This window comes from Anabrus simplex, chromosome 1 (genome assembly GCF_040414725.1).
Source record: "Anabrus simplex isolate iqAnaSimp1 chromosome 1, ASM4041472v1, whole genome shotgun sequence".
Classification (NCBI taxonomy): domain Eukaryota; kingdom Metazoa; phylum Arthropoda; class Insecta; order Orthoptera; family Tettigoniidae; genus Anabrus; species Anabrus simplex.
In genome coordinates this window covers 1,082,572,942-1,082,597,829 of record NC_090265.1, presented here as the reverse complement: position 1 = coordinate 1,082,597,829, position 24,888 = coordinate 1,082,572,942, and the positions used below count along the sequence as shown (strand labels likewise).

The window sequence follows — 24,888 nt, the reverse complement described above, 5'->3', positions numbered from 1 at the left end:
ACATATGGCGGAAATATTAGAAAACAACCAGAAACGAGTATATTCAGGCTTTTAAATTAGGTACCAATCAGTAAGCGGCATTCCCGAGTGTACTTGGGTTTTTACTTTATTTAAATATATATAAAATCCTAAGTAAATTCGATATTTTATGTTAAGTGATTAAGTTTTTGAAGACTGTTGTTGTCTTTTGTTGCAGTGACTTCAGGAAGCAATGTTGTCACAACCGCACAGTGTGAATTCTACAACGACACTTCCTGTAACAAGGAACCAAAGCAATCTTGTTATAAAGTGGAAAAATGTGACCCCCCTGAGCCTGATAAACGCAACCATTGCTATGTGCTCTGGCAAAATGATAGTATGGGAAAACCATACATTAAGCTGAAGGTGAGTAGCCTGTTTTATGCTGAGATGGAAATGCACTTTTTACTTTTCCGTAATTTCTGTCTGTCTGTCTGTAGGTCTGTATGTATGTATGTACGCGCATCACGAGAAAACGGCTGAAGAGAATTTAATGAAAATCGGTATGTGAAATTGGGGGATGAGCCACTACAATCTAGGCTGTAAATCATTTTACTCCCGCTGAGTGAAATGGTAGTTTATGGGAAGGCCTAAAATTTAATTCTCAAATATTTATATTATTGGTGGTCCTATCGATAAATACTACATGTATGTATGTGTGTGTTGGGTATTCAGCCCGAAGGCTGGTTTGATCCTCTGCAGCTCCGCCAACAGCTGTCATAAATAGCCTAGGCGTTACTGAAGAGGCGTACTAGGGAAATGAGGAGTGAGGTAGTTTCCCGTTTTTTTCCTCACCGAGCAAAAGTCCACATTAACGCCAAGCCACAAGAAAATGGGTTAACAGAATTTAATGAAAGTTGGTATATAGAGTTAGGGAATAGGAAACTACAGTCTAAGCTATAAACAATTTTTTTGCCCTGTATGAAATTGTAGTTAGGGGAAGGCGCCTACAATTTAATTTTTAAATACCTGTGTTACTGGTCCTATCGAAAAGTAGTACATAACAAAAATTATAGAGAATACAATTTCCGACCATTTATGTTTTATTCAATTTTACCGTACCGGCTATGATAAGAGTGGTATTTCAGAGTCGGAAGAAAACTAAATATGAAGGCCTACAATATTGAAAGCGCAAACATTGATCAACAATACATTGACCATTGTTTGTGGTGATGTCCTTTGTCTCTTATGTTGCCGCTCAACTCCGATAGTGGGATTACTGCTGCGTACCGAGCATAACAGCCTAACTGAATATTGGCGGGAAATAGCTGGAGAGTTAGAAAACTTTCTTCTTTAGCATGTCATTCCTCTGGTTCATTTTCTGATACTGTATTGCTGGTACGTAACTCACTGGTTCATCATAGTATTCCAGCTATTCGATCCCTACTCTGACGCGCTGTTTTGAATGAGCAGTGTGCCCTGTTAAGGCAGAGGCTCACTTAGTAGTAGTTGTTGTAGTAGTAGTAGTAGTATGAACTGGTCTGGAATTACAATTTAGGCATATTCCAAATTATAGCACCACAATTCAATAAATAACTCAAAATTCAACCCTGAAAACAGTCATTTCTTAAAAAGGGCTTCTTCCTATTCACTTTCATTAAATTCTACATTCATTTTATTCAAAAGTAGCAGTAAAGAGGGGGTTTCTCCTCTGGCATGGAGGAAAAAATTGCCTCCAAAGCAGATAGATTTTTCCACCATCAGTGTAGCAAACTGAGATTTTCCGACTCATCGGGTACTCCCCCCCCCCCCCTCCCCAAAAAAAAAAAAAAAAAAAAAGACTAAGAGTGTTCACGGATCACGGCTGTCTGCTGCCTGGTCATTCCAGCTCTGCAACTTTGGACTGTTAGATCGACAGCGTAGTACTGTTCTTTAAAAGTGAGAAAGTGTGTGGTTTTCCATTTGATCGAGTATTTCATGTGAAATCATTGCTTTTCTCGCGCCATTCCTACTAACATCATTGTAATGACCTATGTTCATTTCAGTTGGGAAAACCACTAAGACAGCCTTTCTGAGGATGTAAAAAGGCAGGTGGAGAGTGAGTGTCTGCCAGTATAATGCAATTCCCCAACCTGATTGTGACTGATGGTAGGCAAGCGGGCCTACCATTACAATGAAAATTTCCTAACGCAATCTTCATATGAGAAAAGACGTTTTGTGATTTTTCCGTCGTGTTTCTAGGGTAACGTTAAGAGCTATGCAATTTAATACAGTCTTGCTCACAACGTGTACTTTACCTAACCTACAATTCTGTATACAATGTAGAATTCCGTAGCAAAGCACGGCTACATCAGCTAGTTGTAAATAAATTTGTAACTACTTGCTAAGTGCTCAATAAAAAACATGCATGCATACAAGCAGTTTTAACAGAGGAAAAGCTAGATGGCATTGGTGTGAATCTTGAATGGTCACTGAATATCTCGCTTACAAAATTAACACAACAAATAGGTGTTTCGGTTTCTTCTTCACACAGAGCTACAAAGCTGTTACACATCAAAGTGTACAGGTTTACGTGGGCCTATTGTTTAAAACCTGCTAGTCCAGTCACAAGATTGAGATATTGTGCATGGTATCTTGCATCATTGAATGATCGTTTATTCAACCCACAGCTTGTTTTGTTTTCAGATGAGGCCTGGTTACATCTTAATGGTCGTGTGAACAGTCATAACCCTTGCTATTGGTGTGCAGAAAATCCTAGTGGTGTTTATGAAGTCCCTCATTATGATAGGAAGATTACTGTTTTGTGTGCTGTTAGTGCAAGACTAATAAAATTATCCAGGCTTCTGATCCCAAAACTTGGCCCGCCTAGTGATAATGAGGGTTGTCAGTTTCTTTCCTCTGAACTCAAGGGGAGCGCGTCTTTTAAAAGGCAAGTGAGTGCTGTCAAGAGTAAGGTTGTCATGTTTTGTGTCGATTATTTAAACAGGTTATTATTTAATTTATTCTTAAGACAAAATATAAATATAAAAACCTGATCATGAACCACAGTACAAACCAATATCGCACAATATTTTGTTCCGTGCATAAACAGTGCGGTGGTCACAGATGTTAGAAGGAAGGAAGAAAGAAAGAAAGAAATAACTGGCAGATAAACTCGACAAAGAACTTTCAAATGCAGTGAAACCTCGTTACGATGTTTCTGCAGGCGACAAGGAAAAAAGAACGTGTTAAGCGAGGAAACTTACTAATGAATCCAACTTGAATGATGGAGTCGAAACTCGAAGGTGCAAATTTCAACATTCGCAACCTCTGCATGCGTATGACATTCCACTTTGACAGATTTTAATTTTGTCTTCATTATTAAGGAATTTTACAACATTTTCCACATCCATAACTAGGCTGTCACAAGACAAATAAGCACCGCACTGTCAATTTCAGTCGATTATGTTCCTAATCCAGATATAGACTACGTATCACACGTCAAATATTAGCTACACTTCACTGTACCACTCAACACAAAATACATTTCTACCTTCTGAATGGAATGCGAAATACAAGTACAAACAGGCTCACTCTGCTATTCAGCCATCTCGCTGCTAACCGGCAAGCAAAACTGAGCATTCCTGAGGCTCGGCTTGCTCCCTGAAAGTGCAACTTATCCTTTGAAGTTCAGAAAGGCCTTTTCCCGTGATCACACAGCTGTGGCGACGGCTCTTACCTGAGTTGGAAATTACACATTTTTTTTTTTTTTCAGAAGGGATGACAAATACAGTAATATTTTTAGGTCTAGGAAAAATGTGATTGTACTAAGCGGTAATAGCGAAAATTTGTGACGTGATAAGTGAGGTATTTTTTTTATAGGTTTAATACGATGAGAATCAGGACTTCAAATTTCAGACATGCTAAGCGGGAAAATGTGTTAATGAGTCTCGCGCATTAACGAGGTTTCACTGTAGTCAAAATGATTGCCATGAGCTATTTGAACAAATAGGTCTACCAAAATACTAAACTTATTTACACATTGCTGTCCGGCCCATCTGACATGTAACTGGCCTGTGTGGCCGGAAGGTTTTGGCTGAGACATGGAGTTGTTGCAGGGTATCATTCAAATTATTGCAGTTCCTAAATATGGAATGAGAATGCATTGAAACTTACATTTTTTTGTGAGATTTTATATTTCGGTTCATTCTGGTAATGGTATCTGTTTGATTCCTCCACCATATAATCCAACAAATCATCACCAATGAACAACTTGACAACACAACTTAGGCCTATATTTTCAGGTTCATTCGGCCAAAATTTTAATGCCAGGCTTCCCCGAGGAAGGCTCCAAAACCAGTATAATACACTGTTCAGACCACTCACTGCCAGAAATAGGGAGAATGTTATCAACAGTACTTACATCTAGATCATCTTCACAATCTGAAGCAACAGGTTGTTGCTCTGACTGCTCGCATGGTGCAATAAACGTGTCATTAACCGCATCACTTTCACATAAATGCACGGCACTAGCACTAGAATTATGATTAAACAATTCATCTTCACTCTCCTCACAATCACTGGGAACATCGGACAAATTATCAGCGTATGATTCAGGTACAAAATCACCGGGAGTCAATCCACTGTTTGCCGCCGCTGCCTTTTTATTTTACTAGCATTGATGGATACACGGGAGATATTCGAAGGTGAAAACAAATGCCATTCACGCACTAAAACGGGGAAAACCAGTACTAAAAGAAGCGTAGATTTTCTACCATTTAGGTACATCAACTATAATCTCCAAGCAGTTCCTCAATAACCGTTAGATGGCATAAGAAGACAGAACTGCACCAACATGTATTCATACGTGAGCAGACAGCATTGTGTTAAAATATTTCGCTCATGCTGGTAATATCAGTGTCTAGCTTTCAGTAAAGAAATGAAAAGTAAAATCACAAACTAGGGTCTGGGGTGATGATGTTATGGGTTCTTCGTCCCTTATAAGTAATGCAGCTTCGACCAAATGTTACAGCGCTAATCCTTTAGCCATAGAGTCAGAAATAATAATAATAAACATCGGAGTATGTAGTTTGAACATAAAATAGCTAACAAACTTAGCTATTTAAAAAACAAATACAGTATTTACCTTACTTCTGTTCTTTGTCCTCGTCATTGCTAGGTGAATCACAGATCTATCTTTTTTTGCTATCTGTCGTGTTTTCATGTACTTCTCTTCTGTCTTAATGGTGCGTTGAACACTAGCAGACCAGATCTCGGGACTGATTATTCCGGCTCCTTCACGCAGAAATTGACACACACTAACACTCAAAGTTGGGGTAACATTTTTCCTAACATTGCCTTCTTACAATCTTGAAAGTGTTTGCACACGGAGTGATCAGTGCTAGTCTACTTCCCCCTTCTTCTCCAGATCTAACAGTGTGTGATTTTTACTTGTGGGGTAAACTGAAAAAAAAAAAATGTATTTGAACATATCCTTACACATTAAAGGAACTGAAAGAAAACATTACAAATGAAATTGGAAACATTACAGTGGCAGAACTTACTCGTGTCTATCATCATCATCATCATAGTCATCCATTTCCCTCGTTGAGCTCCCACCATATTGGATGTTTCCTCTATCCAACTACCATTGTTCCTCCTTAACACTGTTCCAATCAAGGTTTCTTCTAATAATAATATTCTTGATCGTTTTCAATCATCTTAATTTGGATCTCCCTCTTGCCCTCCGTCGTCGTATCTGGGTCTCGGTCATCTGTTTCATGAAACTTTTACCCTCAAATTTCCTTCCTGACATCCTCATTTCTTACTCTGTCCTTTCTTATCTTTCCTATCATACTTCTTAAAAATTTCATTTCACTGGCCTAGATGTGTTTTTTTTTTTTCCTTCAGGTCTCTGCTGTATATGTCAGTATTGGGCAGTAGTACATCTTACAGATCACTTCTTTACACTATATTGGTACCTCTTTCCTCCACACCAGAATGTTGAATCCTTTTACTGATCTCCATGTTCATCACCTGCATCCTGCATCAGTTTGTTTCCAGAGCTAGAAGCTCTCCACAATTTCAAGGTTTTGTTCCTTTATTTATATAATTCTTTTCCCTTCCCTTTTTCCTCTAGTCAAGACCATTCTTACTCTTTTGTATGCTGATTTTCATTGCATAATTAATAATCTCTCTTACCATGTTCCTCTCTGTTTGCTCCCCACACCACAATATCATCTGCAAACAGCATACTTTCAGCTCTCAGTTCTCATACATTACCTTTGTCTCCTTCACAGTGTCACCCATAACCATTATGAATAACAATGGCGACAGGTGGGGGTGGTGATTATTGTTTTAAGAGGAAGTACAACTGGACAACCAGTTGCAGTCCAACACTTCAAAAAATGAAGGTATCGACCAAAGAAAGACAAGAGCCACGTAGGGTGTGAAAATGTAAGACTCCCTAGGCCTCAGTGCCTAATACTGTTGCGGTCAGAAAAGAACAAGAGTTGACCAAGGGAGGTTGGATAGAATAGATGAAAGTGAGGAGCCTGGCACAAGTAAGTGGAAGCAATGGCAGGACTTAGCTAAGGGCTCAGTGGTCACCAAACCTTGCTCCCAAGTTACTAGCCCCTGAGGCCCCTTTTTGTTGCCTCTTATGACAGGTAAGGGATACCATGGGTGTTATTCTACCTGCCCCACCCACAGGGTGACAATTCATTAATACAAATATTATATTGTACTAGGAGGAAATAATGTCTCTTTTGAATGAAGAATGCGGTTAATATGAACGAATTACAATATTCTTGACTTAGCGATGGTTATTACCGTAAGTATAATATTAACTTATGATATTAAGGATTTGATATCGCTTCATATTCCGGAATTTGCTTAGATTTTATGGAAATAAACGCTGCCATACTTAATATTTGTTTTAATACGAATCCAAGCTGTGACATTACCCATTTCCAAATAAATATAAATAAAAACAAGCAGATAAGTCCCCATGATTAACTATTACTGAACATTCTCTCTTGTTCATGAATATATGTGTGTATGAAATATTTTCCTACAACTGTTATATACGTTAAAACATAATGATACGAGGGCTATGCCGAAAGTTTTTAGCAGAGTGTGAGGATAAATTTTTATTTGCGAAACAACAATTACAACTTTTCAAAATACTCTCCATTAACACGTATACATTTTTCCATTCTTTGAAACCACTTAGAAAACGTTTCAGTCCAAGCTTCTTTCGGGATATCACTTAGTGCACCCTCGTACGCTGCAATGGCCTTTTCATCTGACGAAAACCGCTGCCCACGTATTTTTTCCTTGGTTTTAGGGAACAGAAAGAAGTCACATGGAGCCAGGTCAGGTAATAGGGGGGATGAGGTAACACTCGCACTTTTTCCCTTTCCAAAAAGTCCATTGTTCTGGCAGCCCTGTGTGCAGATGCATTGTCATGATGCAGCAGAAGGTGCCCACTCTTGGACTTTGGGTGCTGTGACCTCCAAGTGGCGAGGACTTTGGGAAGACAGTCATTCACATACCATTCAGCATTGACTGTACGATGTGTGTACAAGGTCACAGAGGTGAGATGCCCCATTTTCGTAAAAATCTTCAAACGTTTGTGGGTGGTTCCTCCCCTGGAAAGCACCACACAGAAGAGTGTCTCTTCGTTTCAGGGTCATAATGGTAGACCCATGTTTCATCACCTGTGACGATATTGTAGGTGTCTTCGGACTGCCCTCCATTGAATTTTTCTAGCATGAAATGACACCAGTTCACTCTCTCCTCCTTTTGGCTTTCTGTCAGGGAATGCGGCACCCAACGGGCACATCTCTTGGTAAGGCCTAAATAATCTTGAACGATGGTCTGCGCTGCTCTTGACCCAATATTTAAGGTCCCTTCAATGTCACAAAATGTAAGATGTGGATCTGCTTTGATCATTTCCCTCACAGCATCAATGTTTTCTTGAGTCACAGCTGTTGCTGGGCGACCGGGACGAGGTTCATCTTCAACTGACTGCCGACCCCTTGAAAACTCGCAAAACCAATTTCCAACTGTGGCTCTAGAAGGGGCAGCCTCACCAAAAACGCGCAGCAAAGAATAGCATTCTTCGGCACTTAATTAATTTTTATAATCATAACAAACCATTGCTCGAAAATCGCGGCACGACAGATCCATCTTGCACCTTGTCTGACTCAGCACTGCCTGTGCTTTCTTCCCCCGCTGTGGAGGAACTGCCGCTAGGAGGTGTTGCACGCGCATGTTCCAAGGTCGAAAAACATCGCTCTTTCAAATGAAAATAATCCCATTGTCCTCAGAATTACAGTTTATGTGCTGCTAAAAACTTTCGGCATAACCTTCGTAGTACATTAACAACAATATTCAGGAGTATTTCTGAGTGTGTTCAAGTACATTCTTGATAATGGAACCAAGAATACAGTATTGGCATTTAACCAGTAATTCTGATCAAATATTTTGGTAATGAAGTAATTTAATTATGAATCAATTATATATCGTGATGATATAACCCAGCCACAATATATTTCTTGAATACGTTAACGCAAATTTTAACCTTGGAGAGGGCACGTCACTGTCTTTTTGACCGGGTTCAGAGATAAATGTTTATAGTTCTTAATGTACCGGGCCGCTAGCTTCCATCCTCTCAATACATTACATTGTACTTGTCCACTATCAGTGAGTGTAAACAATTCACCTCTCACGCTCCTCAGTTTCAGCCTGAGTGCATTGTTTGACGGACACGGTCTAAAACTCCTAGGGCGCCCCATGACGTATGCATGTTTATGAGATAAATGTTATTTCACTTTTTCAGTTAATATAGTAAGAACGTGCCAGTTTTGTTTGATTTTCATATAAAATACTGCCTTTGTATATACTGAAGTGCAACACATCATGGGTAGAAACAGCGAAAGAGAAATCATAAGACTTTTAGAAAAGGAACATTTCCAAATGTTAGGATTGCCTGAAAAAGAGCAGTCCTCTGCAGTTCCACAAGAACTAGAAGGATCTGCAAGATGCACCTACTGCAACTGAAAAAAAACAAACAAAAACAACAAACAGAAAAACCAAGACTAGATGCTGTGTATGCCAGTTACATATTGAAAAAAAAACACTCGGCAGCGACATGTGTTCAGTGCAGTACGGAAAGTCAAGAATCAAGTGATGACACAGAATGAACGTCAGTTGTTTAACATCCAATTTTTGTATCGTCAAAGTATCTTTGAACATTATTTACAAGTTGGTTCAAAATTATTTACTAGTTTTATAACATTAAAAATAGTTTTTGCTTAAATAGTACTATTTTTTCCTGACCCAGTCTAAAACACCATGCACGCCTCCTCATGGGGTTATCTTTATGCGCCCTCCCCAGGGTTAAGATATTATCAAGAATAGTATACATCTACATCCCATTTAATAACAGGTTAATACGATAAATGTCCATAATGATGAAAATAATTTCAAATATGAAGTTCAATATTTAATGAAACATCAATTAAGCATATAATACCCCTTTACCTACAATGTGGAATAACATTCGATTTAATCACATGAATTTAACACATGGTATCATATCTATTGTATCTTAACATGACTTTGATTATTCCTACAAATACTAATATGTTTATTACGATTAAATGGACATACCTTGTGGCAATAATGAGATATTTATACCTAGATCAGACCAAACTTCCATGAAATGACTTAATTTATCTTCGTGATTATCCTTTTTTATTTCTCTATTATTTGTATTTAGATTAGTTCAATATAAAATAAATTTTCTTTAGTTTATTAGGGAAATTTGGACTTTTCATTTGTAATATATAAAATTACTGTGACTGATGTTAGTATTAGGCCAGTTCAACACCCGTGCAGATAAGATGATCTCACTTTACTGACGGTCACAGTACCAGTAAATGGAAAGAAGGTGCAAGAAAGTAGTAAAAGAAGAAAAGCTAGGAAGGATTTACATAAGATTTGGTGATGATGATGATGATGCTTGTTGTTTAAAAGGGCCTAACATCGAGGTCATCGGCCCCTAATGGTACAAAATGAGACGAAAAGAAATGAAAGTTAAAAACCCCAAAATCCTCCACTGACCTCAATTCAAAACGTGAGGACAAAGAATGAATAGATGGATATGAATTTAAAACGATCAGTAGAACCGACCCACAGTGCCTCACATGCACAGAAGCTGGCATAACACAATAGTATTACTGACCAGGGGACTGCCTCTATAGCACGATACTGAAACAATGATGCTTGTAGTCGAAAGGAGTCCAAAATCCAAGTCATTGGCCCCACGTAATGGTACTTATCGCTAAAAAAGTAGAACCATGGTGTTTGTCATGTTGTGGTACTAATCAAGAGTAGCATAGACTCGCAATATTCCACATATTATGGTACTACTCATCACAAGTAATGAAATTCGCACATGTAGTATAGACCTACTGTGTTTCGCACATTGCGGCGCCATTGATAGGAACGCAAAGCTATGGTGTTCATCACGTAAGTGTACTAACCACAGGGACTTGTACTATCCCGTGGTGTTCCTCATATAGTGGGTACTAATCGTAGGCAAGCCAGAATCATGGGTTCCGTCATCCCATGGTGTCGCTCATATAGTGCTACTAATCACAGGTACTAAAAGCCGTCACGCTCTCATTTGCTACTAATCACAAACCTATTTGGTACCTAACATAGTGGTACTACGCGCAAGGAAAAGCGACCATGGTGTTTCCCGCATGGTGGTACTAATCAAAAAGAATTTCATGGTTCAACTATAATCATCCCTTGGTCGCACCTTACGACAGGCAGGGGATACTGTGGGTGTATTCTCCGTCTGAGTCCCCCACCCACAGGGGGTTGTGTGTTTGGTCCGTGAGAGGTATTTTATTTTCCCTCAAGTCCGCAGGCAAGCCGGTTAGGACCCCCCTATCCGCCACCTGGGACGCTCCACATGGGAGTATCACCTCTCCCGCTGCTACGCCAGCGTAGTAGGTTCGTGGCATAAGATTTGGAAGAGGGTGTGTACAGTGGTAAAAGGATACTATGTCAGTGGATAAAGTGGACTACATGAATGATAGAATAATAAAGATCAGTGTTCTCCCCAGAAATTTTCGTTAGCTGTGTGGCAGGAATGAGTAGCCGGGCGGGAAATACTACGTAAAAAATAAATGACAAAATTTGAACTTATTCCCCTCAGGCCATTAACAACAACATTAGACAGGTAAACATTAACTGCAAAAATGAACTATTTGAGTGTTATCACGAAGACGTAACAGAGTAGTTTGAACTTCTAGTGTTCTGCTGTTCGTTTATAATCACTCAGTTGCTGTGGAGAGCCAGACGGGTTTGTTACGTCCCACAGAATTGAGTGTTCACATGCGATTCCACGGTAATCCAGAAACCGCTCGCACACGACACTACGTTATAAGCTGAACTCCGATGTAACCCGCGCAATTATGCTGACAATAATGAAGATTTTTCATTTAAACAAACAGTTTTACCATGTTTACATTTTAAATTGGAACACACAATGACTGAAATATGTGTACCCTCAGCAGCTCAGACGGCAGCGTGCCAGCTTCTCATCGCTGGGTTCCGTGGTTCAAATCCAGGTCACTCCATGTGAGATTTGTGCTGGACAAAGCGGAGGCGGGAAAGGGTTTTCTCCGGGTACTCCCGTTTTCCCTGTCATATTTCATTCCAGCAACACTCTCCACCATCATTTCATTTGGCAGTCATTAATCATTGCCCCAGAGGAGTGCGACAGGCTTCGGCAGCCGGTACAACTCGCCACTAGATGGGGGTTCATTTATTCTATCCCTGACTCGGTCACTGACTGGAAAACATGGTGTAGGTTTACAATGACTGAAATATGTACTGTATTAATATTTTGTAAACTGAGCAAGTTAGGAGTGTGCAGTTGTGAGCTTGCATTCAGGAAATAGTGGGTTCGGACCCCACTGTCGGCAGCACTGAAGATGGTTTCTGTGGTTTCCCATTTTCACACCAGGTAAATGCTGGGGCTGTACCTTAATTAAAGCCTCGGTCGCTTTCTTCCCACTCCTAGCACTTTCCTATCCCATCATCACCATAAGACCTATCTGTGTCAGTGCGACGTAAAGCAATTTGAAATATTATGTAACTAGCAGATATCTAGGTTATGATAGCCCGGCGGTCAGTGAAAACGGCTGGGCAGTGTACAGATTAGAAAGGTCCTAGGGAGAACACTGAAAATACAGTTAAGAAGGGAGAGACAAGAAAAGAGTCTACACAAAGCAAGTGAAAGGGAAAAAAAGATGGATAATAAGACCAACAAAGGAAATAAGGAAAAGAGGATTAAACTCCTGAATGTGAGAAGGGGTGAAAATGAGATGATGGAGGTAGAGTATGAGGCGACAGAATAAAAGAGTGAAATCATAATTGAAGAGGTGGAAATTGCTGTCAGACAAATGAAAGTGGAAAAAGCAGCAGGAATGGATGAATTGTGTGTGGAAATGATAAAAGCAGCAGGACCCATTTTTTTACAATGGCTGTTTAGGCTATTTAGACATATTTTGAAAGAAAAATATTGACAAGCAGCCAGCCAGATGGTGTCAAATTAAAATGTCTGTACACTGTAGCTGAGGCCATATGATTATTATTATTATTATTATTATTATTATTATTATTATTATTATTATTATTATTATTATTATTATTATTATCATTATTATTATATTAATTTTGGCCATTTCAAGAAAAAATAAAATAACCCACTATATTCATTTTGGTTTGTTTCCTGCTTCCTTTCTTGGTTTCCAATAGTTCATTATTTCACTGCATTTTTCCCTCCTCTCTTCTGTCCAGATGTTGTTCAGTTCCATTTTTTCTTTCTTCTCGACCCTTGAAATTTTGCATCAACCTCCTAAAAGTTGTTCTGTTCTGTATTATATCTGCTGTTATCCCCATCTCTGCCATATCTCTCTATATACGAGGCATATTTTTTAAGTAAGTACCCTTTTGATACAAAAAAAAAAAAAAAAAATTATGCAACTTTTTAAACAATTCTTTTTCTTTTCTTTTTTACATGTAAGCCTGTACTTAAAACTACTTCTCAACACAAGTTCCATGCATTTAAGGCACTTGCCATATTGTGAAACCAGCTTCTAAATTCCCTCCCACCGGGCAAGTTGGCCATGCGGTTAGAGGCATGTGCTGTGAGCTTGCATCAGGGAGATAGTGGGTTCGAATCCCACTGTCGGCAGCCTTGAAGATGGTTTTCCGTGGTTTCCCATTTTTACACCAGGCAAATGCTGGGGCTGTACCTTAATTAAGGCCACGGCCGCTTCCTTCCAACACATAGGCCTTTCCTATCCCATCGTCGCCATAAGACCTATCTGTGTCGGTGCAACGTAAAGCCACTAGCAAAAATAAATTCCCTCCTCATAGAAATCTGATGTACCATCCACTGCAGCACAGTTGTTTTTGGGTCATCATCATGATGCTGACCTAAATGCTTTTTCAAGTGCAGAAACAAGTAGCAGTCAGTAGGCGCTAGATCAGTACCATACGGAAGATGATCAAATTGTTCTCAACCAAATGAAGCAATCTGAGGTCTCTGGCTCGATAAGCCACGTGACGTCACGCATTGTCATGAAACAAAACAATACCCCTTGTGAGCATGCCACACCGTTTGTTTTAGATTGCATTAAGGAGTTTACGTAAGGTCTCCAATAAGTCTTGAAATTTATTGTGTCACCCCGGAGCAAAAAATCCACAAGCAATACACCCTGCCTATCCCAAAACACAGCACACATGAGTTTGAGAGCTGAAATTGTTTGCTTGCACTTCACTTTCTTGGGTGATAATTGGGACCGATAATTGTCAGACATTTTAAATACCCACAAACAAATATACATACAGGTGAATGCTTCTGCAATGGCGCTAGTGGCTATCATACATATGTAAGTACTAAGCGCGCATGTTCTGAATGATGACTGAAGCGCTGCAGCAGCTATATTTAAAAACAAACTTACTTTAAAAACATGCTTCGTACTTTGTATCGACTGATTGCTTGTAAACACTATTAAAAATCTGTTTTGTGAATCTGGCATTATTCATCCTCATTATGTGACCAAAGAACTGAACTCTCTTATTGTTGTTGTCGTCAATACCTACATTTAAAATGGGGAACAAGAAGATATGTGATAATTATCAAAGAAACACATTCACATTTCAGGTAGCAAAAATATTTGAAACGGAACTAAAACAAAAAATGAAAAAAAAAGGCGGAAGGACAATTACAAGAGCACGATGGCTTGCGAAATGGAAGATCAACACTAGACCCAATCATCGGTATGAAGTAGTAAATGGAAAAACATTGGAATATGAAAGAGATATGGTGATGACTTTCCTTGATTTAGAAAAGGCTTACGATAGTGTACCCAGAGCAAAGTATGGAAAGTAATACAACAAATTATTTGAAAAATAAATGACAGAATATATTAAAGCAATGTACAAAAATTGTTGCAGCAGTGTCTAGACATATGTGGAGAGAACAGAGTGGTTTAATGAAACTACTACACACTGTGTTTAATATTAATATTAAATAGTTATTACTACAACAAGGAAGGGTGCTGTCACCGCTGTCTTTACCCTGTGGGTGGGGCAGGTAGAATAACACCCATGGTATCCCTTACCTGTCATAAGAGGCAACAATTACCATTACCATTAAACTTCATATTCTTGAACCATCTGAAACATCATCATTTCCTACATAAATTTGCAGAGAAAAACACAAATATTACGTCGTATTATGCATTAATTCCATTTTAAATTAAGAATAACATCTTATCTATGAAGGCCATCCAATAAATAAGTTTCCCTATTTTTTTCCTCTGCAAACCACATACTTTAAAATTAAGTTGGTACTGTCGGAACTTTCATTGGGGTATGGTGGTTGCACTTGACCTTCAACAGCACGTGCTTGCGCCGCGTTCGCCAGTATGGTGCCAGCTGCCATGGAGTTACCACTTGAAAGCATGTCCAGTTGTGAACTCCATTCTGTTAATAAGAAGATGTACAATATTATAGTGAAGGATCCACCTTTCAATACTCCGTAGTAAGTCGAACGAAAAAGTAGTTACAACCTGTTTATTGGGACTCGTTTCAACACATTTCAAGTGTCATCATCAGCCAATTAGCGAAGATCTTAAAACAACTAATATATTGAACACAGGCAAAAAATTAACATTGTATCATATCGTAGCAATTCAGTTAATGTTCAAAACACAATCACAGTCAAGAGAGTAAACAGAACATCACTATCTTGCGCCAAAAACAAATATAGTTGAAGTTAATAAGCAGATCAAGTATGCACTTATGTAAAGTCGTTGCTAGGCAGGTCTTGTAGGCATTTGTTTCTCAGGCCGGAGAGTAAAAGGTGACGTGAATGAAGTCTTAGGAAAACAGTGTAGGATTTAATTTCGTCAAATTCAAAGTGGATATATATATATACATATGGCGAGAAATGAAACGGCTATTAATATTCATCGCCATTTAGTGTGTGTTTGTGGTAAATCATTCATGAGCATCCAAATGGTTCACTGCTGGCATCCATGGTTCCTGGAAGGACAGCAAAATGTGCATGATGATGAGCGCAGCGGCAAGCCTTTTACCGCTACAGGCAATGTAGCCACTGTTGCAGTTCGGAATGTGGTGGACAAAGATCAACTCATCATCATTGATGAGATAATGAATAGATTGCCTCCTGGTATGGAAATTGGATGCTCCTCTATTGCGACGATCTTATCAGATATCATGCAGTATCGAAAAGTTTGTGCAAGACGGGTCCCACGTTTGCTTACTGATGCTCACAAGCAGCAACGGATCGAGGCGGTCCGAGCTTTCCCGCAAATGCTTCAAAGAGAGGGAGATCAACTGTTTTCCCGCATTGTCACTGGATATGAAAGCTGGGTGCATCATTCAACTCCAGAAACAAAACTACAAAGCATGGTATAAAAAAACCCGGCGAATTTGCACCAAAAAAGCCCAAGACCTCAGCCTCTGCCGGTTAGGTTATGGCTACTCTCTTTTGGGACTGTAATGGTGTTCTACTGGTTGACTACCTGCCCCGACGCACTGCGGTCACAGCTGAGAGGTACTGCACGGTCCTTACGAAGCTCAGAGCTGCAATCAAATGAAAACGTCCTGCCTTCTGTCTCTGAAAGTGTTGCTCTTTCATGACAACACGCGCTCCCATTCAGCTCAAGGGACCCAGGATTTGTTGCAGAACTTCAAATGGGACCTTTTCTCCCTATGCTCCTTATTCTCCAGATCTTGCTCCAAGTGATTTCCATCTCTTTCCACACCTCAAGTTGCACCTTGGAGGCAAGCGGTTTGCGACTGATGAAGATGTGGAAGTGGAGATGAACCGCTGGCTGCGGAGGCAGGACCCGACCTGGTATGATGAAGGTATCAAAAAACCGCTGCCAAGATACCAAAAGTGTTTGGACATAAATGGTGACTATGTGGTGAAGTAGTGTATGAGTTGGAATGTTTCTTTTACTCCTAGTCTGTTAATTTCCATACTTTTATGTACTTCTCTCTTTTTTCCTTTCCTTATTTTTCCTACTTTCATTTTTGTTACCACTACTCTATGGTCTCCATCAAAGACCTTATCTAACAACTGTCTACGATTTGCTCTTTCCACCAAGAAGTCATCAGTTACTGTCTTTGTCCTTCTGTTTCCCCATTAAAATCTTGTAACCTTTCTACTATTCTTTCTGAATCATGTATTGCCCACACTTAACCCATTTCTCACACAAAAATCCACCTTCTCTCCCTCTTAATTTCTCTTTCCATATCCAAAACATCCAGTTACTTCGTCCATTCCTTTTGTCGCATCCCACCATTGCATTGCATTAATCTTTCTTTATTTCTCCATTGTCTCCAGGAATTTGAACGTTTCTTCTTCTTTGCATCCAGTCTGGGGTGCATTCACTTGGATGAAATCCTCTACTCTATTCTCTGTCTTTAACTGTATCTTTATTATTCTGTTACTCATGTAGTCTACTGTACTTTACCTACACACTCATCTAAAATCTTTTTGGGTACTATCTCCACTCCATTCTTCGCCTTGTCCTCCATTCCATTAGAGTGTATCCCTTCCTCGACTTCTTCTTTCCTTGTCCTCTCTACTTAACCTCGCTCAGTCCCATCATAGCTATGTTTTCCTATTCCGTGAAATCAGTGGTCTCTTCTGACTTTCTAGTCCGTGACGCGAGGTTCATTATTGCCACCTTCATTACGTTCCCTACTGGTTGTCCACCTCTCACAGTTCCCCCAGCATAAGAACTGCGTGTTGCTTTCAGGGAACAACTGAATTTTTTCCAAGGTTGATTTTGCCATTTTCATTTTGACTGTTATTACGATGGAGTCACCACTCCCAAAGGCATTTAGAGTTACTGCCAGCAGGTGATCTAGGCCAATCCTAACATGGAGTGCAGACACGTTTTGCAGCCGTCCCTAACCTGGGGTCAGTTGTTACTTGATGGGTTCCAGTGTCATTTCTTACACTGAGGAGGGACCATAACGCCAAGTAGGGAGTCTCATCCGCCTGAAGCCGTTGGTAATCTTAGTGGATTGGGTTCGCTGCCAAACACTCAGCGTTGAGACACTGGCTATACAGTCTACTCCTTACCGTAGCGAGGTAACGTGATCAGATCTTCATTATCCTTGTAATTATGCATATCTTCCCAAATAAGTTCACATGCATGATTATTAGTCTTTTACTTTTTCCAGGTATATTTCAGCTGCTGCATCGTCATTCTCATCTGGATCAAACTTGAATAATTTTTCTGCTCAATTTTCCTGGGTGTGGTGTGCAAGCGCTCACCATCTCCTGCCTTCATACATCTTCTGCTCCAGGACATTTTCCCACTTGAGAACTCTCTTCTCCACATCTGATTTTACTGTCACTGTGTAACATTTCAATGGCTTTTCCCTTGGTCAGTAAGGTCCAAAGTAATTTCTTGCAGGTCCTTTACCTCTTCATTCTCACAATGTAACCATACAACCGAAGTCTGCAATTCTTTATTACACTGGTAACAGGGGCCCCAGTAAGGACCTTTCTATTAACTTCATTCCTGATTTTGTCCTTTCTAGTGGTTTGATTCATACTGTAGTTTTAATGAATCTCGTTTCTGTTCTACTATATTGCTAGGCTGAGTGGCTCAGGCAGTTGAGGCGCTGGCCTTCTTAACCAACTTCAGGTTCGATCCTGGTTCAGTCTGGTGGTATTCGGAGATACTTAAATACACTAGTGTCCAAAAGTTAAGCATAATCACTAAAGAAGGCCGTGCCGCCTAATAGGAATGTCAGACGGATTGCTGACAAACGGAAGCTGACTCCTACACCTCTGACAACTAACAAAACTCGGCAATGTCTTCCACAACAAAATATGCTGTTAATAGGGTGTATGGTTACCCCTAATGGCCACACATGCTTTGCAGCGATATGTGGCATGCTCTCTATTAGATCGTCCAAAAGCTCTTGTGGCAGTCAATCCCATTCCTCCGAAAGGGCAATGCGAAGGTCTTGGAGGGACCTTGGTGGAGGCTGACGGGATGCAGTTTGCCCCCCCACCCCCACCCCCCAATATATCCCAAGCATGTTCTATAGGATTCATATCCGCAGACCTCGCTGGCCAGTCCATGCGATGAATGTCTTCCCCAGCCAGAAATTCATCCACCAGAGCAGTGCGATGCAGTCGGGCATTATCGTCCATTAAGAGGAAGTCTGGACCAACCGCACCTCTGAAGAGTCGAACATGTGGTCTCAGTACCTCATCCCTGTATCTCCAAGCATTAACAGTGTTCCTTAGACCATCCATGAAGATAGGCAGGTCCCTATGGCCATTCAACATGATGTTACAAATTTCATGTCTGGTCCATATTCAAATGTATATCAGTTTAAAAAAATATTACTAAAATTTATTAGGATTAACCTATTCAATACAATTGAGTTCCTAAAGTTAGGATTTACATCTTGTTATATTAAAATTTGATGGGATATGTTTCGCCCGTTATAAGGGCATCCTGATTGTTTTGATCAAAATATAACATAAGGAATAAGTATTACAAAATGTGAAATTGTTATGAGTTCTTAATTGATAATTTACAGTTAAAGCTTGTTTAAAAGGTTTGCGATGAAATGAATAATGTTGGTGTGATATTGCACTGGTGATTTAAAATATTTTATAAAATAGACATCTAGTCCATATCCACAAAATAAGAAGGTCTATGGCTAAAGTTGAATCTTGAGTTGCAGTATCAATGTACGAGTGAAGTTCGTATAAAAGCAAGCCAATTTAAATTTGAAGAAAAGGTTAAAATGGACCTTTAGTAGCTTAATTAAGATGACATTGGAACTTTCTTGTTGGAAACTTGTAATATTAAACTATAGTATGGCGCTGTGTAGGTGATGAAGTTGTTGGATCCATTAATCTTGTTGTTTACGAAATGGGTCCACGGTCTTCATACTTTTGTTGAAGGAGTAATAGAAAGTTCACAACTGAATGTTGCCGTGTAGGTCTTCACTAGCCGGAGTGGTTATTTTCTCTTATACTGATAGTTAAATGGGAACATTCTTGCTTGTTGTTGGCTGTAGCTTTAAATATAGATTGACTATTGAAGGATATTTAGTGAAGAATCTGTAATGAAAAGAGGGTAAAAATTTATGCTCAGAGAAAAATGTTGTATTTTACGGAATGCCGTGTGTTCATTTACCTACCCTCTCGATTTTTGTGGTGTGAACTGGTTTTCTTTGTGGTGTCCGATCGAGTGACATTTGAATTTCTTGTATTGTATCTATGTGGAATTGAGGGAGGGGGGGTGTAATGGAGGAGAGGAGATGGGCGGAGCGTTAGGCTTACATGCTGTTGGCTTTGGAAGATTAGCAGGGGCGGGGGCAGAGGGAGTTACCTTTAAGGGGAAGGTGGGAACTTTATTGGAAGTTAGTTTAAGATTTTAAATAATTTTTTTAAAATTTAGATTTAAAGATTTTTGGCAAAATCATGTCATCCCTCCGCCACAGGAACCTAGAGGGCAGCAGCTGGACCTCGCCGCACTAGGCAACGCCGGTGAAAGCGTGTAGACTGCCCGTCTTCTTTATGACATCCATAGCAGCATGGCTGACACTTAAGATGGTAAACAAATACATCGATTGCCTTACTACGTAATGTTATCTATGGATGTTATTGTAGGAAACAACAATGTAAAGTTCCGTACAGAATAAAAGTGTAGTTCTATTTTATGTTGTGTTCACTGTAGCTGGCAAGTCAGTAAGTGTAATGTTCCCCACATTTGGTAACCCCGGCGTGATTGATATCGTGCGATATAGTTTTCTATATAAAGTCAGTGCTATTCACAGGCTAGTTACCGCCTTCGCTGTGGAGCAATTACAACAGCAATTACAAGAGCAAAATCACCTGCTACAAATGCAACTTCAACAGCAACATCAACAGCAAACGCTGCAGTCATCACCTTCACAGGTTAGTACTGTAGTGAATCGTGTTGGAGTTAAATTACCTGTTTTCTGGCCAGACAAGCTGGCGCTATGGTTCACTCAGGCAGAAGCGCAGTTCAATGTATCTGGTATCACGCAAGACGCTACAAAATACGCGTGTGTTGTTTCTCAGCTGGATAGTCGCTATGCCGCGGAAGTTGAAGATATTATCAACCCTCCGGCGCAAAATGCATACGTGTATCTGCGTACTGAACACATTCGGCGTCTGTCCTTATCGGAAGAGCAACGCGTTCGTCAACTGCTCATGGAGGAGGAGCTCGGGGACCGAAATCCATCCCAGTTCTTACGACACCTTAAGTCTCTCGCAGGCAGCACACAAGTACAAGACAACCTCTTAAGCAGTTATGTATAAAGCGCGTGCCGTCACAAGTACAGGCCATTTTACAAACACAGAGTGAGATGCCGCTAGAAGGTTGCTGTCTTGGCCGACAAAATTCCTCAGGTTTCACCCGTGTCACTTCCCGCCACTGTTCACGCCGTGAGTTTCTCTGACAGCCGGTGTACAAGGTGTCTGCTGGTACCATCGCCGCTTTCGCAAAAAGGCACAGAAATGCGAATCACCTTGCAGCTTCCCGTCAAACTCCAACGGCAACCAGTGACGGCAGTAAATGGTTTCCCAACAGATGGAAACCGCCTCTTTATTACGGATAAGAGCAGTAAACATCAATTTCTGGTCGACACTGGGTCGGATTTGTGTTGCTTCCCGCATAAATTCCTGAAGGGGCATCACCATCGGACCAGTTATGAACTCGCAGCTGCCAATAATTTGACAATCCACTCATACGGGACTCTGCACTTGAAACTGAACCTCAGACTCCGACGAGAACTTTTATGGAAATTTGTTGTTGCCGACGTCACACTTCCCATCATAGGATCAGACTTCCTCGCCTATTACCATCTTCTGCCAGACTGTCATAACAAATGCTTGGTCGACGGCATCACAGGCTTATCAGTGAACGTCCAAACTGCTAACTCTCTACAGCCCAGTTTGAAGGCTCTCAATGTACCGACTACATTTCATGAAATTTTAAAGAAATTTCCTGACCTCGCTCGTCCATCTGGGGCCCCGCGAGAAGTACGCCATTCTATGGTACATTTCATCGCACTACACCAGGACCACCTGTCTCCTGCCGAGCTCGTCGTCTCGCCCCTGATCGTTTCCAGATCGCTAAGAAAGAGTTTGATGCCATGCTTTTGGAAGGTACAGCATGACGCTCTGAGGGTCCTTGGTTATCACTGCTTCATTTGGTACCGAAGAAGGACGAAGGCTGGCGGCCCTGCGGAGATTATCGTGCCCTAAACTCACGGACCATTCCTGACAAATATCCACCTCGGCTTCTCCATGATTTCAGCCATCAGCTTCGTGGATGCACTATTTTCTCTGTTATCGACCTAGTGAATGCCTACACCCAGATTCCCTTGAACCCAAGTGACATTCCAAAGACCGCAATCATAACGCCCTTCAGACTCTTTGAGTTTCCTTTCATGACCTTCGGACTACGCAATGCTGATCAAACCTTTCAGAGGTTCATAGACGAAGTACTATCTGGTCTGGATTTCATATTTGCGTACGTCGACGACATCCTGGTCTTCTCTAAGAGTCCTGAAGAACTCAGGCGCCACCTGCGAGCTCTCTTCCACCGCCTCTCTGAGTATGGCATCCTCATTAACGCTGTCAAGAGTGTCTTAGCATCTCCAAGAGTCACCTTTCTCGGAGACGAAGTCTCCGCCTCAGGAACACGACCCCTGCCGGAACGCATCACAGCTCTGCAGAATTTTCCTCTCCCAAAAACTGATCGTGATCTCAGACGTTTCCTGGGAATGATCAGTTTCTATCACCGTTTCCTTCCCTCTGCATTGCAGTACCAGACTCCACTCCACGCAGCTGTATCCAGTTTACGTGGCTTTCAACAGGTACCCTGGACACCAGAAATGGAACGCATCTTTGCCACCTGTAAAGAAAGCCTCGCTCAAGCTACCCTCCTAGTGCATCCCGATCCGCAAGCACCATTGGGATTGTTCACAGATGCATCCAACAACGCGATTGGAGCTAGCCTCCAGCAATACGTGGATGATGCCTGGCAGCTTCTAGCCTCCTTCTCTAGGAAACTATCTCTGAAGCAAACCAAATGGCCAGCCTACTACCGAGAGTTGCTTGCAGTTTATGAAGCAGTGCAGCACTTACAGATACATTTTGGAACACTTCAGATACATTTTGGAAGGCCAGCAGTTTACAATCTATACAGACCACAAGCCCCTGACTTAAGCTTTCCAGCAACGTCGTGACAAACTTTCACCTATGCAGCGGAACCAGTTATTGTTCATCGCTCAGTTCACAATGGACATTCAGCACATTGAAGGCTCCTCCAATGTAGTCGCAGATGCACTGTTTCGCATCAACGGAATTGCCAGTAGCACCTTGGACTTCAGCGCTTTGGCACGATCACAGGAAGGGGATGCAGAACTCCTTGATCTGTTGAACCGCGAATCAACACTTCGCTTGGAGCAAGTCCGGTTACCAGGAACCAACATCACTTTGTTCTGCGACACTTCAACGCGTCGACCCAGACCATTTATCACTGCAACTTTTCGCAAACAAGCTTTTGACTCTCTTCACGGTCTAGGTCATCCTGGTGCCAGAGCCACCGCCTGTTTAGCATCAGAACGCTTCGTATGGCCCCACATGCAAAAAGACTGCTGTACATGGGCACGAGCCTGCCAGGCATGTCAGCGCTCGAAGTCATACGCCTTACAATGCTCCAATCGGCAACTTTACCCCAGCATCTGCTTGCTTCCAGCACGTCCATCTGGATATCATTGGCCCATTCCCTCCTGCTGGAAATTACCTTTACTGTCTGACAGCAGTAGATCAATTCACCCGCTGGCCAGAAGTCTGGCCACTGGAACGCATCACAGCCGAAGACTTCTCTGAAGCTTTTGTAACATGCTGGATCTCTCGCTTTGGATCACCACTCCGTATCACGACCGACCAAGGCAGACAATTCGAATCTCAGTTGTTCTGAAACCTGGGAATTCTCACCGTAACCTCACGCTTCCGAACAACCAGCTGGCATCCTTGTGCCAATGGAATGGTTTAATGTTTCCACCGTTAATTCAAGGCAGCCATCATGTGCCATCCTGATATGTCTCGGCTGCAAGCCTTACCAATTGTCTTACTTGGTATCCGAAGTGCGCACAGAGAAGATCTTGGCGCTTCCTCGGTAGAGCTAGTCTACAGAGAACCAATTTGTTTTCCAGGAGAAATGCTCTGTGCCACGACAGACAACCGCCTCGAGGACACTTCAAGCTTCGTAGTCAGACTCCGCCAACAAATGAGTCGACTGCGTCCTTTGCCAGCATCACGACATGATCAACACTCCACCTTCATTTTCAGGGACTTGAACACTTGTATTCATGTCTACCTACGTGATGACATGGTCCACAGTGCGCTACAGCCGCCATACACTGGCCCACATCGAGTGTTAGATCGAAGAGATAGGACACTAACTGTGCAGATAAGAGGCAAGCCTGTCCGCGTCAGCATTGCTCACATAAAACCTGCTTTCCTCCTGGCTGATAACACACCATTACCTAGACAAAATACCACTCAGGATCATCGCATCAGCCCAGAGAACACTCTCCGCAATGTCACAGCCGCAACAGCACCGGCACCTAAAAGTGTTCCACTATCCCGCGACTTGGCACCCAGAACTCGCTCCGGCCGAAGAGTTGGGTTCCCGGACTATTTTCAGCCATGACTACCTCGACTCCGTGGTGGGGCTGGTGTGGCGAAACCACGTCATCCCTCCGCCACAAGAACTTAGTTTAAATCTAAGAATTTCATTTTTTGTCCGTATTGAACTGAGAACGTAAGGTGGACCCTTTTAAGTTTCCTATCTTACAAGAACCTAGAGGGCAGCAGCTGGACCTTGTCACACTAGGTATCGCCAGTGGAAGCGTGTAGACTGCCGTCTTCTTTATGATATCCATGGCAACATGGCTGACACTTAAGATAGTAAACAAATACATCGTGTGCCTCGCTACGTAATGTTATCTATGGATGTTATTGTAGGAAACAACAATGTGAAGTTCCATACAGATAAAAGTGTAGTTCTATTTTATGTTGTGTTTACTGTAACTGGCAAGTCAGTAAGTGTGATGTTCCCCACAGTTTGTAATAAATTGGGTAAAATCTCGTATAAGGGATTTTTTACTTCATCCGGATCATTGAGATTTAGGTCTTTGTTGTAAGGTTGATTTAGATACATGTAAATGTTTTCTAATTCGTTCATTAATTTTCCTTTGCCTACTATTTTAATGATTGTAAGGTCCTGTTTGATAGTTGTA

At 41.2% G+C, this 24,888-nt stretch overlaps 1 protein-coding gene across 4 annotated transcripts in view; it reads left to right on the top strand.

The window, feature by feature from the left end:
• Window positions 1–24,888, top strand: part of put (activin A receptor type 2 punt) — a 317,293-nt gene that overhangs the window by 22,420 nt on the left and 269,985 nt on the right. For all 4 annotated transcript variants that reach the window (XR_010858587.2, XM_067137221.2, XM_067137220.2 and 1 more), the window contains exon 2: window positions 197–384. Coding sequence is in view for 3 of the 4 variants with exons in the window: in XM_067137221.2 (XP_066993322.1) it covers window positions 197–384 (188 nt within the window). In the remaining variant the exon portion in view is untranslated. The remainder of the gene's footprint in view (window positions 1–196; window positions 385–24,888) is intronic.